Raw genomic sequence first — 19239 nt, forward strand, 5'->3', positions numbered from 1 at the left:
AGGGGTGGCTGAATAGTAGGTTTATGCACAACTGCAGCCTCTCTGGAGGGTCCTACGCCTTGACGTTCACGAGACTGCTGAGACACCAGCAGCTTCAGATACCCGTTTGTTGCTTTGTAATGTCATTTTAGTTGCTGTTCTTGTAATCTCATGAATTTGTCTGTCTGAAACCTTCCTCATTATGCCTTTATCTGCACAAGCCCATCTGTGCTCTGCATCAGTCATAAATCTCTTCATCGTACGATGATCACTTATATTTCACAAACTTAAGGTTTTCATACCTTGTCCAAGACATTGTTCTATTTGATGTTTCTCGGCGGCAGAGAGAAACTTTGTCTTTCACATATTGGGTGAAACCTGAGACTGCTTAATAATGTGGAATGTCGTTCTTAATTTTCCTTTAATTGAGCACCTGGCAAGCTAAACTGAACATATACACACACTTGCATTTTTGCTCTCATTTTCCGTGACCTAAACGCAAAGATATAAAACTTTCTCAATGGACACAATAGGCCTTTTCCTCAAATATTGTTCACAAATTTGTATAAATCTGTTAGTGAGCATTTATCTGCCGAGATAATCCATCCACCTCATAGGTGGGGTATATTAAGATGCAGATCACACAGATCAGCCTCAGACTGCCACAATAAAAAGACAATGCCAAAATGTGCAATTTCATCACAGAGAACAATGCCACAGATGTGACAAGTGTCAAGCGAACGTGCAATTGGCATGCTGACTGCAGTAATGGCCAAGGAGTTTCAGAGAATTTGACAGAACATCCAATGGGCCTCACAACCGCAAACCACGTGTAACCACACCAGCCCCAGACCTAACATCCAGCATCTTCACCTCCAATATCCGAGACCAGACACACGCTGCAACAATTTGCTTGTATAACTAAAGAGTTTCTGCACAACCTTTCAAACAGTCTCAGGGAAGCTAATCTGCATGCTCGCCATCCTCATCGAGGTCACCATCTGACCACAGCTTGTCATCGCAATCGACTTGAGTGGGCAACTGCTCACATTCAATGGTGTTTGGCGCGTTGGAGGTGTTCTCATGGAGGAATCCCGGTTTTCACGAGTATGGCGTCACATGGTTGAGTGGTTTGCGGATGTCAACATTGTGAATGGTGGCGCCCATGGTGGTGGAGGGTTATAGTATGGGTAGGCGTATGTTATGGACGGCGAACACTGGTGCATTTTATTGATGCCATTTTGAATGCACAGAGACAGACCGGATCCTGAGGCCCATGTTTGTGCCATTCATCCACGACCATCACCCCATGGTGCAAGGATCTGTACACAATTCCTGGAAGCTGAAACCATCCCAGTCCTTGCATGGCAGCATACACACCGGACAGGTCACCCATTGAGCAGGTTTATGAAGCTCTGGATCAGCGTATACAGTCATGGCCAAAAGTTTTGAGAATGACACAAATATTATATTTTCACATGATCTGCTGGCCTCTGGTTTTTATGTGTGTTTGTCAGATGTTTTTATCACATACAGAAATATAATTGCAATCATATTATGAGTAACAAAAGGTTATATTGACAGAATGAGTTAATGCAGCAAGTCAATATTTGCAGTGTTGACCCTTCTTCAGGACCTCAGCAATTCTCCCTGGCATGCTCTCAATCAACTTCTGGATCAAATCCTGACTGATAGCAGTCCATTCTTGCAAAATCAATGCTTTTATTTTGTCTGAATTTGAAGGTTTTTGTTTGTCCACCCGTCTCTTGATGATTGACCACAAGTTCTCAATGGGATTAAGATCTGGGGTGTTTCCAGGCCATGGTCCCAAAATCTCTGTTTTGTTTCCTGAGCCATTTAGTTATCACCTTTGCTTTATGGCAAGGTGCTCCATCATGTTGAAAAAGGCATTGTTGATCGCCAAACTGCTCTTGGACGGTTGGGAGAAGTTGCTCTTGGAGGACATTCTGGTACCATTCTTTATTCATGGCTGTGTTTTTAAGCAAGACTGAGAGAGAGCCTATTCCCTTGGCTGAGAAGCAACCCCACACAAATGGTTTCAGGATGCTTGACAGTTGGCATGAGACAAGACTGGTGGTAGCGCTCACCTGGTCTTCTCCAAATAAGCCGTTTTCCAGATGTCCCAAACAATCGAAAAGGGGATTCATCAGAGAAAATGACTTTACCCCAGTCCTCAGCAGTCCACTCCCTGTACCTCTTGCAGAATATCAGTCTGTCCATGATGTTTTTTCTGGAGAGAAGTGGCTTCTTTGCTGCCCTCCTTGAGACCAGGCCTTGCTCCAAGAGTCTCCGCCTCACAGTGCGTGCAGATGCACTCACACCTGCCTGCTGCCATTCCTGAGCAAGCTCTGCACTGCTGGTAGCCCGATCCCGCAGCTGAAACACTTTTAAGAGACGGTCCTGGCGCTTGCTGGTCTTTCTTGGGCGCCCTGGAGCCTTTTTGGCAACAATGGAACCTCTCTCCTTGAAGTTCTTGATGATGCGATAGATTGCACCTCAGTCAACAATCTTTCTAGCTGCGATATTCTTCCCTGTTAGGCCATTTTTGTGCAGTGCAATGATGACTGCACGTGTTTCTTTAGAAATAACCATGGTTAACAGAAGAGAAACAATGATGCCAAGCACCAGCCTCCTTTTAAAGTGTCCAGTGGTGTCATTCTTACTTAATCATGACAGATTGATCTCCAGCCCTGTCCTCACCCACACCTGTGTTAATGGAGCAATCACTGAAACGATGTTAGCTGGTCCTTTTAAGGCAGGGCTGCAATGATGTTGAAATGTGTTTTGGGGGATAAAGTTAATTTTCTAGGCAAATATTGACTTTGCAAGTAATTGCTGTTAAGCTGATCGCTCTTTATACCATTCTGGAGTATATGCAAATTGCCATTAGAAAAAATGAAGCAGTAGACTTTGTAAAAATTAATATTTGTGTCATTCTCAAAACTTTTGGCCATGACTGTACCATAGCGTGTTCAAGTTCCTGCCAATATCCAGCAACTTCTCACATTGGAAAGGAGCAACAATCCACAACCTGATCAACTGTGCTGCACTGCTCGAGGAAAATGGTGGCCACACCAGATACTGACTGGTTTTCTGAACCCCCCAGACCCCACAATACTGTAAAACTTCACATTTTGGAGTGACCTTTTATTGTGGTCAGTCTAAGGCACACCTGTGCAATAATCATGCTTTCTAATCAGCATCTGGATGTGCCACACCTGTGAGGGGGATGGATGCTCTCAGCAGAGGAGGAGAGCGCCCCAACACAGGTCAGGAGGAGAGCGCACCAACACAGATCTACACACATTTGTGAATGATAAATTAGACAAAAAGTCTGATCTTTGAGTTCAGCTAATGAAAAATGGAAGCAAAAAAAGTTGTGTTTATATTTGTTCAGTGTAATCACAGGTGTGCGAGATGGATTTCAGCCATCCGAAGACCACAAGACACAAACCAGCCACAAGGTTAAGGGAAAAATAAATAAATTACATCTGACACTTAAATCAGTTTTGAGGAATAATTTGGAATGCAGTGAATACTGGTCAATGACATTTTTTTTATGGAGATGCCAGAAATTTATTTTGTACATTTTGAACTGTTTGGTTCTTATTCTCACTTTTAAACAGATGAAAACAATGAAATTTTATATCTCAAGTTTTTAATTTAGTTTCCCAATAATCCTGCACAGAGATATTCCCCTAAGAAAAACAAAACTGCACTTTTACTTTCTTAAATATTGAGGTTTCTGATTATTAACCTTTTGGATTGAACAACACTGGAGATGCGCAATAGTAAAATTGATCAAACATACAGTGCAATCCTGACCTCACCAATGCCCTGCTGCTCCCAGGCAGACGTTTACCTGCAGTTCATGTTTATAAGGCTTTAGCTAGGACATGCAACGGATGATACTGTTTAGGGTTTGCCACCCTAAGCAGTGATCGGCTGCAGCGGTCACACAAGTAGACAGAACCGCTTAAGCCTTACAAACTGCGAAAAGGAACTTTTTTTTTTGGCTTGAAAGTTGTAGAGGATTGGCAAATATTACTTCTCTTGATATTTTATACCATTCTCAGGGGGTTATAAACAATTTTTCACGGATGGAAAGCATTTTAATTAAAAAAAAAAAAAAAAAAAAAAAAAAAGAAGAAGAAAAAAAAAAGACAGCAAGCGGCATTCTTGAAAATTAATAAATTGCTTTTTTAAATGACCCCCTCCCCATGCAGAAAAGCGATGGCCACATAGCATGCTAATGATAGGAGACGGAAGGTTTCTTACCAGCACGGCGTGCGGAGAGTGCACTAAAGACTTCAGCTCGTTCAGATCGTTCTCTGCCTGCAAAGATCAAATCACATCATCTTAGAAACTCACAGCGAGCGGGGAACATAAGTCATTCATCCAAAAAACACAAGATCTGTACCAAGCTGCTCTGACACGAGACGCTGTGCACCCTCTGACCAGCACCTACTATGAAAGGAGTAATGGAGTGGCATCATTACCTTATCCCACTCCCCTTCCATGACATGGTTGCGGAATTTGGTAGCAGACGAGTGCTCTAAACGACATCCTGATTCTTGCATGAGGAGATCAACCGTCTGGCTGCAAGAGAGACACAGTGTCAGAAGCCGCTCAACTTACCAGGCCCACAGACGGAAACGTGGCACGGAGCCGCTCAACTCCAGATGCCCGCTGAAGGGTTATTATGGCTGGATGTGCCGCCAGCGTCCTAAGACCAACCTCATACAGTCTGATCCATCCTTATAGCAACCAACCATTGCCTGTCAGCTACCAGGGGAAGATGGGACTTCTGGGACCCCACAAGGACCAAAAAACAGGATTTTTGGGTTGCTTACCGTAAAATCTGTTTCTCGGAGCCTTCATTGGGGGACACAGAGACCTTGGGTGTATGCTGCTGCCACTAGGAGGCTGACACTATGCACAAAAAAAGGTTAGCTCCTCCTCCGCAGTGTACACCCCACCGACCGGCAGAGAATTCCTCAGTTAGTGAGAAAGCAGTAGGAGAAGTAACAGAATAGGTTGACAACATAAACAACTCAACTGTAACCATTCAACCAAAGTAAGAACAGGAGCTGTAAAACATGGGAGGGTGCTGTGTCCCCCAATGAAGGCTCCGAGAAACAGATTTTACGGTAAGCAACCCAAAAATCCTGTTTTCTCGTTCGCCTTATTGGGGGACACAGAGACCTTGGGACGTCCCAAAGCAGTCCCTGGGGTGGGAAACAAACTTCCATCAGGCCAGCGGACTCACCACCGCGGCCTGCAGAATCCGTCTACCTAGGCTGGCGTCCGCCGAAGCGTAGGTGTGGACTCTGTAGAATTTCACAAACGTGTGAACCGATGACCATGTTGCAGCTTTGCAAAGCTGCAGTGCGGAAGCTCTGTGGCGCACCGCCCAGGAGGCACCCACTGCTCGAGTAGAGTGGGCCCTGATACCCGGAGGGGCTCCGCGACGCTTAACACGGTAGGCTTACAGGATAGCCGATCTGATCCAGCGAGCAATGGTGGCTTTTGACGCCGGGTGACCTTTCCGCGCTCCATCAGGGATAATGAAAAGAGACTGTCTTTCGCAAGGAAGACGTCCTAGACAGATAGACTCTTACCGCCCTAACCAGGTCCAGCTTGTTCAAGGACCGCTCTCGGGGATGAGTTGGATTCGGACAAAAGGACGGGAGCACGATATCCTCGTTGAGGTGAAACGAGGACACCACCTTCGGAAGGAACGAGGGCGGAGGCCGCAGAACTACCTTATCCTGGTGGAGAACCAGAAAGGGAGAGCGGCACGAAAGAGCTGCCAATTCCGACACGCGCCGGACGGAGGTGATGGCCACCAGAAAGGCTACCTTCCAAGAAAGGAGAGAAAGGGAAATATCCCTGAGGGGTTCAAAGGGCGGACCTTGCAGAACCTCAAGAACCAGATTAAGATCCCATGGATCCACGGGCGCCCGGTACGGCGGAACCGTGTGAGCCACGCCCTGAAGAAAGGTCTTAACCTGAGGATGGGAAGCCAACGTTTTCTGAAACAGAATGGACAGCGCCGAAACTTGACCCTTCAGGGAACTGAGGGCAAGCCCCGCATCCAATCCTGCCTGAAGAAACGCTAGGACTGAAGGGAGCGAAAAGGACATGGGCGCGACGTCATTGGTCTCACACCAAGTGAAATAGGCCTTCCAAGTACGGTAGTAAATCTTGGAAGATGATGGCTTTCTGGCTCGGATCATGGTCTGAATTACGTGGTCGGAAGATCCTGCTCGTTTCAGAACCTCGGTCTCAACAGCCACGCCGTTAAATTGAGCGGCCGAGAATTGGGGTGGCAAATCGGACCCTGAGACAGCAGATCTGTTCTGTCTGGAAGCTTCCAGGGGGCGTCCGCGAGAAGGTTGACAATGTCCGCGAACCAAGACCTTCTGGGCCAATTCGGGGCGATGAGAATGACCGGAAGTCCTTCTGCCTTGATCTTCTTCAACAGCTTGGGAAGAAGAGGCAGAGGAGGGAACAGGTAGGGAAGTTCGAACTGGGACCAAGGAACGGCCAGTGCGTCGGCGCCCACTGCCAGAGGGTCCCGAGACCTGGACACGAATTGTGGGACTTTCCTGTTGAGGCGAGACGCCATGAGGTCTACATCCGGGGTTCCCCACCGAAGGCAGAGCAGATGAAACACTTCCGGATGTAGGGACCATTCTCCCGCCGCGAGACCCTCGCGGCTGAGAAAATCGGCGGCCCAGTTGTCTACGCCGGGAATGTGAACCGCGGAAATTGTCGGGACGGAAATCTCCGCCCAACGAAGAATCTTGGACACCTCCGCCAGGGCTGAGACACTCCGTGTTCCCCCTTGGCGGTTGACATATGCCACCGCTGTGGCGTTGTCTGTCTGAATCCGTACCGGCAGTCCCTTGAGGAGCCTTTCCCAGTGGACCAGAGCAAGATGGATCGCTCGAATCTCCAGAACGTTGATCGGTAGCGCTGATTCCCGATCCGACCATCGACCCTGAACAGTGTGGTTGCAGAACACAGCACCCCAACCGAGGAGACTGGCATCTGTGGTTACTATCTGCCAGTGAATGGGAAGGAAGGATCGACCCGATAGAATGAGAGGTGACGACAACCACCAGTTGAGAGACCGCTTGATCCGGTAAGAAAGATGGACAGGGCGATCCAGGGACCGAGGCGACCTGTTCCACTTCGACAGAATGGCCTGCTGGAGAGGCCTGGCGTGAAATTGGGCAAAGGGAACTGCCTCTATTGCTGCGACCATCTTTCCCAGGACCCTCATGGCGGTACAGAGGGATGGGAATCGCGAGGTCTGTAGCGATCGTACTTCCTGCTGCAGAGAGAGAATCTTTTCTTGTGGGAGAAAGACCCTTGACCGACGAGTGTCGAACAGAAGACCTAGAAAGACCAGGCGTTGGGTAGGAACCAGACAGGACTTTTTCCTGTTGACGATCCACCCAAAATTGGAAAGAGTGTCCAGGACGATTGACAAACTTTGGTGAGCCTGTTGGAATGAGGGAGCCTTGATCAGAATATCGTCTAGGTACGGGAAAAGAACGAGGCCTCTGACTATCAACAAAGCCATCAACGCAGCCATGATCTTCGTGAAGACTCTGGGAGCGGTGGCAAGACCGAAGGGCAGTGCGACAAACTGGTAGTGGTGCTGTCGAATCGCAAAGCGCAGGAACTTCTGATGTCCGGAGAAAATTGGAACATGTAAATAGGCATCTTGGATGTCTATTGAGCACATGAATTCCTGCTCCTCCATGGAGGCGATGACCGAGCGAAGCGACTCCATGCGGAAGTGGCGAAGGCGGACCCTCTTGTTGAGCAGCTTGAGATCCAAGATGGGTCGAACTGCGCCGTCTTTTTTCGGCACTACAAAGAGGTTCGAGTAGAACCCCGTGAAGCGCTCCGATTCGGGAACGGGCACAATCACCCCGGAACTGAGGAGAGCGGCGATAGCTGTAGAGAACCCCGGGATCAAGGCTGGATCCTTTGGAGGCCGGGATTCGAACTCTATCTTGTATCCTGAGGATACGACCTCGCTGACCCAGGCGTCCTCCACGGCGGCCAGCCAAACGTCCCTGAAGGAAAGAAGTCGACCTCCCAATTGGAAAGGCCCCTCGCGTGCCCGATGATAGTCATGCTGAAGTAGACCGTCCAGATCTAGATCTGGACGGTCTGCCCTGGGAGGAGTGGGGTCGCCAGGAAGGAGTGGGTATGAAGGAAACTTTCCTTCTCTCCTGGCGAGCCTGCGGTCTCTGTTGGCTGGAGTTGTCCGCCGTATTGAAACAGCGGAAAGTCCGAAAGGGTCGAAACTGACGCCTTAGTGGGGGTCTGCGAGGCTTGGACTGAGGGAGGAGTGAACTCGTGCCTCCGGTGGCGTCCTTAATAATCTGGTCCAATTGGGACCCAAAGAGGCACACCCCCTGAAAAGGCAGGTTAGTGAGGGACTTTTTAGAAGACAAGTCCGCTTGCCATGCCTTTAGCCAAAGTGTACGTCGAATTGCAATAACGTTGCTTGACGCCTGAACTGCACAGGATGCAGCATCCAAGGAAGCGGAGAGAAGATAGTCCCCAGCATGGGAGATCTGATTGGCGAGATTGGCCAAATGCTCCGGTTGCGCCTTATCTAAGATGCCCTGCCGAAGGTCGTCTGCCCACGTGGCTATGGTCTTTGTTGTCCAGGATGAAGCAAAGATTGGACACACCGCCGCTGAAGCCGCTTCAAAGGCAGACTTCGCCAGGGATTCTATAATCCTGTCATTAGAATCCTTTAGGGACGCCACGACTGAAAGCGGGAGTACCGTGTTATTGGATAGCCTGGACACGGGCGGATCGACCGAGGGAGAGGCCGACCAGTTGTCCGTGAGCTCCTTAGCAAATGGGTAGAGTATGCCGAGACGTTTTCCTCTTTGAAAGCGTCTGGTCGGATCCTCTCTTTCCTTGGTAAAAATTTTCCCAAACTGGGAATGGAAAGGAAAAACCCTGGAGGGAGTTTCTGCCCGTCTGAACGAAACCTCCTGATCTGAGGATTTCGCAGGGGAGTCAGCAATATCGAAGGTATGATGGATCGCAGCAATGAGGTCCTGCACTGTGACCTTCATGCTTGCATCCTGGTCTGAATCCAGCTCTAAAATCCCCTCAGATGACCTGTCCGAAAGCGCTTCCCCTGACTCGGGAGAGGAGGCCCGAGAGGGAGACTGGTGAGAAGGGCTATGCGGTGAGATGGGACTAGGAGTGGATTCCGGCTGGGAATCTTGCCTGGGTCTTTTGCGACTACCGCTGGCTGATTCAGATGGAACAATTTGGGACCTGCTTGGCCCTGCTAAAGAGTCCAGGGGCAACTTATCAAGAACGGCCACCAGGGACTGAGACACCCTGGTGAGGTCTGCCACTGATTGAGATAGCGAGGAGGCCCAGCCAGGCATGGGGGGCTCACTCTCACCTGGGGCCGCAGATGGCTCCTGGACGGCGACAGGCTGAATTGGATTGCTACAATCCAGGCAGAGGGGAGTGGACTGGCCTGAGGGAAGTTTGCGATTGCACGAAGAACATGCAAAGTACTTGACTAAAGTGCAGGGGGGGGCGGTAGATCGGGTACGATCAGACTTAGACATAGTGAAAAGCTGAGGTAATGCCGGAAGGTTGGGGGACAGAGGGCGGAGAAGGGTCAGTCTGCAGTGCAGAGCTACTCACGGTCCGGTGTCCCCAGAAGCGATGCTCTGCGACCTGTCAGTGGATGCAGGTCAGAGCGAAATCCGGCCGACAGACCTCCTGAAAAAAACCAGCTGGAGAAGATGTGTCCAGTGAGGAGCTGGTGCCCGGCTAACAGGCTGGGAAAATGGCGCCGTCCTGAGAAAAAGCGCGCCTTAGGAGAGGAGGGAGGGTGGAGCACCACGCAGGGTTAACGATTCACCGCCCTCTAGCCAATAACAGGCTGGGCAGGTGAAGGACAGGCGGTGGGAGGGCCTGGGAAGAGCGGGAGAGAAGCCCGCTTAGAAGAAAGGGGCGGGGGGCGTGGCAGTGACGCAGCGGTAGGCCCCAACTGAAGCCGGGGCCTAAATTAGTTGCGGCGGCCGCCTGTCAGCAGGGGGTCGGCGCGGAGGTCCGAAAAAGTGGGACGCCGCAGTCGCAAGTCGCTCCCAATGGGAAAAAACCCTGTGCTCCCTGTACCCAGAAAGGGGGGAGGGAAAGGGGGGGGGGGGGGGGGATGCCCAGCAACATTGAGCTGCCTATAGCCTTGTGGCGACTGCGAGCGACCGCAGCGCCTACCCCTGTGACCATTGAAGAGGTGACCGTCGGGAATGGGCAGCCAGGTAAATAAATATTTAGCCGGGGCCTAATACTCACCCATCCACGATCCGTTACCTGTCTGAAGAAGTCTTGCGTCTCATCCAACCGACAGGCTCTGGTAGGCGAGTGGGAGGGAGACTGGCGACAAGGACCCCTGGAGTCGCTGGCACGTCTTGGTGTCGGCGTCCGTCTGGCTGGTCCTGCCGCGGAGAACTGCAAGGATACGGGGTGGCAGTACACGCTGTACTTGCAGACTCCATGTGGGAGTACAGATGTGACTTTTCACTCTGTATCCCTCCGTAGAACCTGAAAAGGAACGACGCACGACGAGGTAGATATGGGTCTAATAAAAGACCCGTGTCCACCTCCTACTGACACTAAGCTAAACTGAGGAATTCTCTGCCGGTCGGTGGGGTGTACACTGCGGAGGAGGAGCCATCTTTTTTTGTGCATAGTGTCAGCCTCCTAGTGGCAGCAGCATACACCCAAGGTCTCTGTGTCCCCCAATAAGGCGAACGAGAAAGATCCATTATTCTCAGCATTGTGGGGGACCTCCACAAAGTCATCACCCATCCCGTAAAGCTGAGAGGTTGCCAAACTTCTCATGCTTTTGTGATTCAGTCCTCTGCCATTTTAAAGATCTCTGCTTGCTACCAGTGACCATAGAACAGCCTGTACTACGACAGGGCAAGATACGGCATCAGCATTACTAATTTGGTTTGGTCTGTTCTTTAAACCGTAAGTGAAGTGACAGATCCTTAATACGACGATGCCTACACGGTTTCCACCATTTTACAAACAAAAAAAAAATATATAGCTGCACCAGGTAATTATGGCAAAAGCTTCCAACAAATTTTAAAGGGTTAATCGAAGATAGGGGAATGATAACTTATGGATCGCTGGGGGGTCTGATCACTTAAACTTCTAGTGATCCTGGGATCGGCATCTCCGCTTCAAATGGAGTGAGGGTGAAGCTCTACCTCTGCTCCATTCATGGTCTATGGGAATGGTGCACTGAGCCTCATGGCCATGCCGATGATGCACCAAGCATCTAATTACCATATTTGACTAAATTTCAGTTTTGGCAAAAAGTAGGCAGCGATTAGACCAATATAGGTGCAATTTTTATAGAAGCTATATCCTCTACAAGGCTACTTGTCTAGGTTTATAATGTCTGTTTGGATTAACCTTCCCTTTAAGGGCAGAACTGAAAATGGGGACTGCCTTCAGGACCGGCTCCCATTGAGGCTTTATTCACATGACTATCATAATGGGCGATCCAGCCAGAAACCTTTATCACCTCTCCACTGGTATCGCACCGGGCGACATCCATCATTGCCATCAGATTGCCTGCCAGAGAGACCTGTTTACCACTGACTGGATTGAGTGGTTGGAGGGGTGGTCTTTTCCTAGCTATAAAAAGAAGGAAAAGGGGGGGGGGGGGTCACCAGCTATCGATCTAAACACTTGGGCCGATCCCATAATGGACGTGCGGGAGAAAAAAGGTCAAGATTTTTAATAGGATGCTGCCAGAGCTCAATGCCTTGGAAGAAGGGGCCAAAGTTGTAAAAGATGCGCACACACACACTAGATCAATGTCGCCGAAGCCGCCCATATCGATGGAAAGACAACAGTCTAATGTGCATGGGGGCATCCCAGCCCTCCCCCAAGAGATGCACGATACACAGATGCTGGCAGGAAGGACTGACAGATCCCTCTCCATATACAGAAGCGCGGATGTCTCTAAGAGCGCCATCATCAGACTCCTTTAAGGGGCCGGCAGTCTGAAATGGGACACCTTGGATCTTTCTCCCGCGGCATTTGTTAGAGAGAATCGGGGGGCCTCAATACACATTGGACTATTGGCTGATCTGTGGGTTTGGAGGACATTGATCTAGTCTGTATTTGGGCCTTTAGACACCAAAACACTTGCAACAGCAGTCTCAGCTTTACCGCTCGACCCCATACAGACGCTAGAATGGAGAAGCTAAGGATGTATTTCCAATGGGAAGAGGGATAATCAGCTGCCAAATACCCCCAGCAGTCTCCGAGCGTATTCCCTTTACTAGCCCAAAGGATCCAGTATTTTTTTCCTAAAAGGAAAAAGTGTGAATTATCCCATTGACTTTGAGAGGTCAGTACACACTACACAGTCCGAGCGATGTCCGACCACTGGCAAGTGCTGGCTGAACCATCGGCCCACCATCATGGAGGTCACTAAAGGATTTCCCCCATTCACATCAGAGAAAAGGCAACTCATAACAAATGACTGTCAGCTGCCTCCATGACACCGGCGCATGTCCCGCAATGCTCAGAGGACGGATCAGGCATGTTGGATTTTTTTTGGCCGATCAGCACTGTTTGTATCAACAGCAGAAAAAAAATTTAAAAAAAAAAAAAAAGCTGAGATACAAATTATTTTTTGAACAGCAGATGAATCGTCACCCCACCTTTGCCTCATGCATATGAGGGTCTTACAGCTTGTGAGCGCTGTGTATAGTTTTGGTCATCGCACAAATTAAGGACCACATTCACAAGATGTATGATCCCCATCACAGCGCAATGCATCATGGTGGCGGTATAGAGTGTCACCGGGTGATATACGTCAGACTACATATTAATCCACTGCTTCTAGGTGGGAGGAGATGTTACAGTGTGACAACACAGTAGCAAAAATACATTGTATGCAAACTCTCTACATGTAACAGCTCCCCCAAAATGCAGTAGTAAGCCACACACCATTTACAGTCGTGTAACAGCACCCAGATCAGAGTATTACTGCCAGTGCTGGGAAAACAGAAGGCGACAGAGGTCCGAATAAAAGGATTTGGGGGGGGGGGGGGTCAACAGTCAGCAAGAGGACGCTAAGTGGGGGGGGGGGTCAACAGTCAGCAAGAGGACGCTAAGTGGGGGGGGGGTCAACAGTCAGCAAGAGGACGCTAAGTGGGGGGGGGGGTCAACAGTCAGCAAGAGGACGCTAAGTGGGGGGGGGGTCAACAGTCAGCAAGAGGACGCTAAGTGGGGGGGGGTCAACAGTCAGCAAGAGGACGGTGGGGGGGGTCAACAGTCAGCAAGAGGACGGTGGGGGGGGTCAACAGTCAGCAAGAGGACGGTAAGTGGGGGGGGGTCAACAGTCAGCAAGAGGACGGTAAGTGGGGGGGGGTCAACAGTCAGCAAGAGGACGGTAAGTGGGGGGGGTCAACAGTCAGCAAGAGGACGGTAAGTGGGGGGGGTCAACAGTCAGCAAGAGGACGGTAAGTGGGGGGGGTCAACAGTCAGCAAGAGGACGGTAAGTGGGGGGGGTCAACAGTCAGCAAGAGGACGGTAAGTGGGGGGGGTCAACAGTCAGCAAGAGGACGGTAAGTGGGGGGGGTCAACAGTCAGCAAGAGGACGGTAAGTGGGGGGGGTCAACAGTCAGCAAGAGGACGCTAAGTGGGGGGGGGACGCTAAGTGGGGGGGGTCAACAGTCAGCAAGAGGACGCTAAGTGGGGGGGGTCAACAGTCAGCAAGAGGACGGTGGGGGGGGTCAACAGTCAGCAAGAGGACGGTGGGGGGGTCAACAGTCAGCAAGAGGACGGTAAGTGGGGGGGGGTCAACAGTCAGCAAGAGGACGGTAAGTGGGGGGGGGTCAACAGTCAGCAAGAGGACGGTAAGTGGGGGGGGTCAACAGTCAGCAAGAGGACGGTAAGTGGGGGGGGTCAACAGTCAGCAAGAGGACGGTAAGTGGGGGGGGTCAACAGTCAGCAAGAGGACGGTAAGTGGGGGGGGTCAACAGTCAGCAAGAGGACGGTAAGTGGGGGGGGTCAACAGTCAGCAAGAGGACGGTAAGTGGGGGGGGTCAACAGTCAGCAAGAGGACGCTAAGTGGGGGGGTCAACAGTCAGCAAGAGGACGCTAAGTGGGGGGGTCAACAGTCAGCAAGAGGACGCTAAGTGGGGGGGGACGCTAAGTGGGGGGGGGTCAACAGTCAGCAAGAGGACGCTAAGTGGGGGGGGGTCAACAGTCAGCAAGAGGACGGTGGGGGGGGTCAACAGTCAGCAAGAGGACGGTGGGGGGGGTCAACAGTCAGCAAGAGGACGGTAAGTGGGGGGGGGTCAACAGTCAGCAAGAGGACGGTAAGTGGGGGGGGTCAACAGTCAGCAAGAGGACGGTAAGTGGGGGGGGTCAACAGTCAGCAAGAGGACGGTAAGTGGGGGGGGTCAACAGTCAGCAAGAGGACGGTAAGTGGGGGGGGTCAACAGTCAGCAAGAGGACGGTAAGTGGGGGGGGTCAACAGTCAGCAAGAGGACGGTAAGTGGGGGGGGTCAACAGTCAGCAAGAGGACGGTAAGTGGGGGGGGTCAACAGTCAGCAAGAGGACGCTAAGTGGGGGGGTCAACAGTCAGCAAGAGGACGCTAAGTGGGGGGGTCAACAGTCAGCAAGAGGACGCTAAGTGGGGGGGGGTCAACAGTCAGCAAGAGGACGCTAAGTGGGGGGGGGGTCAACAGTCAGCAAGAGGACGCTAAGTGGGGGGGGGGGTCAACAGTCAGCAAGAGGACGCTAAGTGGGGGGGTCAACAGTCAGCAAGAGGACGCTAAGTGGGGGGGGTCAACAGTCAGCAAGAGGACGCTAAGTGGGGGGGGGTCAACAGTCAGCAAGAGGACGCTAAGTGGGGGGGGTCAACAGTCAGCAAGAGGACGCTAAGTGGGGGGGGGGTCAACAGTCAGCAAGAGGACGCTAAGTGGGGGGGGGTCAACAGTCAGCAAGAGGACGCTAAGTGGGGGGGGGTCAACAGTCAGCAAGAGGACGGTGGGGGGGGTCAACAGTCAGCAAGAGGACGGTGGGGGGGGTCAACAGTCAGCAAGAGGACGGTAAGTGGGGGGGGGTCAACAGTCAGCAAGAGGACGGTGGGGGGGGTCAACAGTCAGCAAGAGGACGGTAAGTGGGGGGGGTCAACAGTCAGCAAGAGGACGGTAAGTGGGGGGGGGGGTCAACAGTCAGCAAGAGGACGGTAAGTGGGGGGGTCAACAGTCAGCAAGAGGACGGTAAGTGGGGGGGGGTCAACAGTCAGCAAGAGGACGGTAAGTGGGGGGGGTCAACAGTCAGCAAGAGGACGGTAAGTGGGGGGGGTCAACAGTCAGCAAGAGGACGGTAAGTGGGGGGGGGGTCAACAGTCAGCAAGAGGACGGTAAGTGGGGGGGGGGTCAACAGTCAGCAAGAGGACGGTAAGTGGGGGGGGGGTCAACAGTCAGCAAGAGGACGGTAAGTGGGGGGGGGGTCAACAGTCAGCAAGAGGACGGTAAGTGGGGGGGGGGGTCAACAGTCAGCAAGAGGACGGTAAGTGGGGGGGGTCAACAGTCAGCAAGAGGACGGTAAGTGGGGGGGTCAACAGTCAGCAACAGGATGGTAAGTGGGGGGGGTCAACAGTCAGCAAGAGGACGGTAAGTGGGGGGGGTCAACAGTCAGCAAGAGGACGGTAAGTGGGGGGGGTCAACAGTCAGCAAGAGGATGGTAAGGGGGAGGGCAGTGTAAAAGGGGAGGGGACAGACATGTCAGCAGGCACCTTGTTTCCATCCCTTCCACCTTGTTTGTCTGCAGCTTATACTGTGCACTGGCAGTTTACTAGTTAATCCACTTGTTTACTGTCCTCTATAGGCGACCATCACAGGTCAGCATTACCGGAGGGGTCACGGTCACACACATACTGCTCTGGTTACGTAATAACTTTGGTTTATCCTCCCTCAGACATTTAGAGACCCCCGGGGTGTGAGGATTCCTCTATAAGCCTCCCCTCCCCCCACATCTAAGGAGGCAGCATCGCCCTCCCTCCCTTGTGTCAGCAGAGTAATAGTAAGTCCTCCTCTTCCTCAGCCACTACTGGATGTAAACATCACCCTCCCGTCATCACTGGCCAATATTAACCTCTTATCAGCTGCCAAAAGGGAGAGGAAAAACAAAACATAAAAAAAAAAAAATGCAGCTTCTTAATCAACGACAAGATGGAAGACACAAAGAAGACAGAAAATGTATGCGGAGGAGAGCGGCCGGAAAGGCTCAGCGCTCACAGCACACACACACTGCAAAGAGACCCAACCTGCAAATACGCAGGCGGCGGAGAAAGCAGCAGATCTGCAGACAATGGAGCGCAACTCTGCCAGCACCACCGACTCTGCTACAACACAGGCCGTAATAAAGCAATAATTCACACCTCAGACACACGCCAGCAGTTATGGATATGGGGGGGGGGGTCCAGATACTCAAGAGAAAAAAAACAAAAACAATGTTATGAGGCAAGGAGGTCATACTCTTACCACTCATGACATTGGGTATAATGGAAAATGCCCCTTTAATAGGTGCAGGGACCACCCTTCAATAGGTGATGAACACCAACCTTGCCGCCCCCCACCAATTTATGGCATTTCATAAAAAGGCATTAGACCGTGCCCATAAATACGGGGTGTCTCTTTAAACTGGCATTAGGATTATCCAGAGAATCTGATAATCCAGCACCTGTCAGATTGATGCAGATTATAGGAAGGCAGATTTCTCAAACTAAAAACGGTGGCAGAAATTTCAGCCGTGGGCAACGGCGACGTGTGTGTGATCCCGCCGGCGTGGGCACGGGGTAATCATTACAGGAGTCCATGTGACACTTGAGGCCTCGGCACAGACAGGCCCTGCAGCTGAGAGATAAGCCCGGCTATAAACAGACCCTGACTTCAGGCCGCAGCGGCTCACACGGACGGTGCCAGCTGCGTATGGACACGCCGGGCACCATCTGCTCACACCTCATGTGATAGGTTTATCTACCACCACTACGGAGGGGGGCACACAATGGGCAGAGGGGTCAGCTGTTCGCCCACATTATGTGTCACTCACTGCACCGGACGGGGGGGGGGGGAAGACGTCCAGGTGACCGGTCATCGCGGATCTATGGGATTATCAGATGCCGGATTAGCGAGCGTCTGGGACAGATCTACAGACGTTACCGTGTGACACAAAAAAGCAGAAATATCCACATAAAACCAGGGCTGTGGAGTCGGAGTCGTGGAGTCGGTATAAAATGGACCGACTCCGACAATATATAATAAATTGGGTACAGTAATTCAATGCAGGATGTGCTGAATATTTTTTCATAGGAGTTTGGGAATGTTATGAAATGTCCTATAAATGACTGTTCTATTCCTGATCTAAGGCTACATTCACACACAGCGTTTTTCCTGTGTTTTTTGAGGATACGTTATTCAGTTGCAAAAGCCGATCATCTTTTTAAAAAACCGCATCACCTGAAAGGTTTTTGAGCTCATAGATAATGTTTTCAATAGCAAAAGCAGATTAGAAATCTGCTCTATATATCCATATCTGTCTATCCATATCGTATCTGTACCAAAAAGAATGAAAACCGGGTAGTACACCAATATATATTCTGTTCTATATAAATATCTTGATTATGGGATCATAAAAATGATTAAATGTCTGAGGTTCACATTGTACTACAATACATTTTTCACTTAAATATAAGCAATATATGTGTGGGAGTCGGAGTCGGAGTTGGAGTCGGTGTAAGAGAAATTGAGGAGTCGGAGTTGCAGGTTTGGCTTACCGACTCCACAGCCCTGCATAAAACACTGAAACTAAGTCTGCCTTCATGTAACGTTACAGCCGAGGGGCACAACCAGCTCTGGGGTCCAGGCGCCAATTTTTGATCAGATAATGATATATCGACAGCACGATCTAATAATGGGGGGGGGTCCCATTTCTGGAACTTCTGTAGAGACATAGGGTCCTCTGCTCCCCTCCAGAAGGAAAGGAGTCAAGATGGACCATTCAGCGAGCGCAGAGTATGAGTTACTGAACACGGAGGAATCAGATGGCTCATTGGGGGGGCCGCAGATTGTTCCCCCCTGTCCTTCACCGTGATTATAGATCACACATATCAGAGGCAGATGATTGCGAGGCACAGGACCCCCGGAGCAGCCGCCATGTCTGGAGCCCGTGGCCCCCGGCTCCTCTTCCGATCTGGAGGCCTGTTTTGGCGCGTCACCTGCATGACATAGTGCCGGAGCCATTACGTTCCCCTCCGGTGGTCGCAGGCTACAGACATGGCGGCCACTAGTCTCGGTGACATCCCAGCTCCTGTCTGTAGGGGGCAGCGCAGGGAGTAAACAATCCTCTTCTATCCCCAGGCCAATGACGTCACACCCATTAGATAATGAGCCCCCTCCTCTGACGTCACCCATCAGGCTGTTTACAAGCTGCAGATGTCCGCAGCACGGCGTGACGTCACCTATCGGGACCGGCGGCGCAGGATCGCGACACGGGCGCACTCACTTGAGGCCCAGGCCGTGCAGGTGCTGTCCGATCAGGCGGATGACGTCCTCGTCGGCCTGGCTCAGCCGCTTCTTCTTCTTCAGGCCCGGCTGCTCGGCGGCGCTGGCGGAGGAGGAGGAGGCGGCCCCGTTGCTGGTGCTGAGGAGGCCGTTACTGTGAGCCTGCTCCCCGCCGGGCACGGAGGACGAGGCCTCCCCGTTATGGGAGGGGGAGGCCGGGGCGCCGCTGTCCGAGCCCCCCGCACCGGCCGCCGCTGCAGCTGCCCCGTTCGCCTGCATGTTTCCCCCGCTGCTGGCTCCTCTACCGCCGGGAATGACCGATTGAGTCGCCGCCGCCTCCTCCGAGGCTCGGAGCTTCTTCCGCGGGGGAGGGGTCGCTCGGCCGCCGGTGTCCGAGTCTGAGGAGGAAGCGGAGGCCAGAGTTTCCTCACCGAGAGCGGCCGTGGTTGGTGGCTGAGGAGAGAGGACACCGCGCCGTCCCCCTCCCGGGGTGTGGAGGCGAGGACTGGGGAGGGGAAGCGGGGAACGGGAGGGGGGAGATCCGCGGCCGCTGCTCGGCGGCTCCGGGGCTGTCACAGGCGGCTTCCCCCTCAGCTGCGGCACTAATGGAGTCCGAGCCGTG

At 51.8% G+C, this 19239-nt stretch overlaps 1 protein-coding gene across 1 annotated transcript in view; it reads right to left on the minus strand.

Annotated features, from left to right (window-relative positions):
- Positions 1–19028, minus strand: part of WDR26 (WD repeat domain 26) — a 44536-nt gene extending 25508 nt beyond the window's left edge. The window contains exons 1-3 of the mRNA XM_073556402.1: positions 18619–19028; positions 4500–4599; positions 4279–4335 (exon numbers count right to left, since the gene is read on the minus strand). Coding sequence (XP_073412503.1) covers positions 4279–4335; positions 4500–4599; positions 18619–18896 — 435 coding nt within the window. The 5' untranslated portion in view covers positions 18897–19028. The remainder of the gene's footprint in view (positions 1–4278; positions 4336–4499; positions 4600–18618) is intronic.
- Between the last annotated feature and the right edge of the window lie 211 nt (positions 19029–19239).

This window comes from Dendrobates tinctorius, unplaced genomic scaffold (assembly GCF_039654945.1).
Source record: "Dendrobates tinctorius isolate UK_male_01 unplaced genomic scaffold, ASM3965494v1 ptg000232l, whole genome shotgun sequence".
NCBI lineage: Eukaryota > Metazoa > Chordata > Amphibia > Anura > Dendrobatidae > Dendrobates > Dendrobates tinctorius.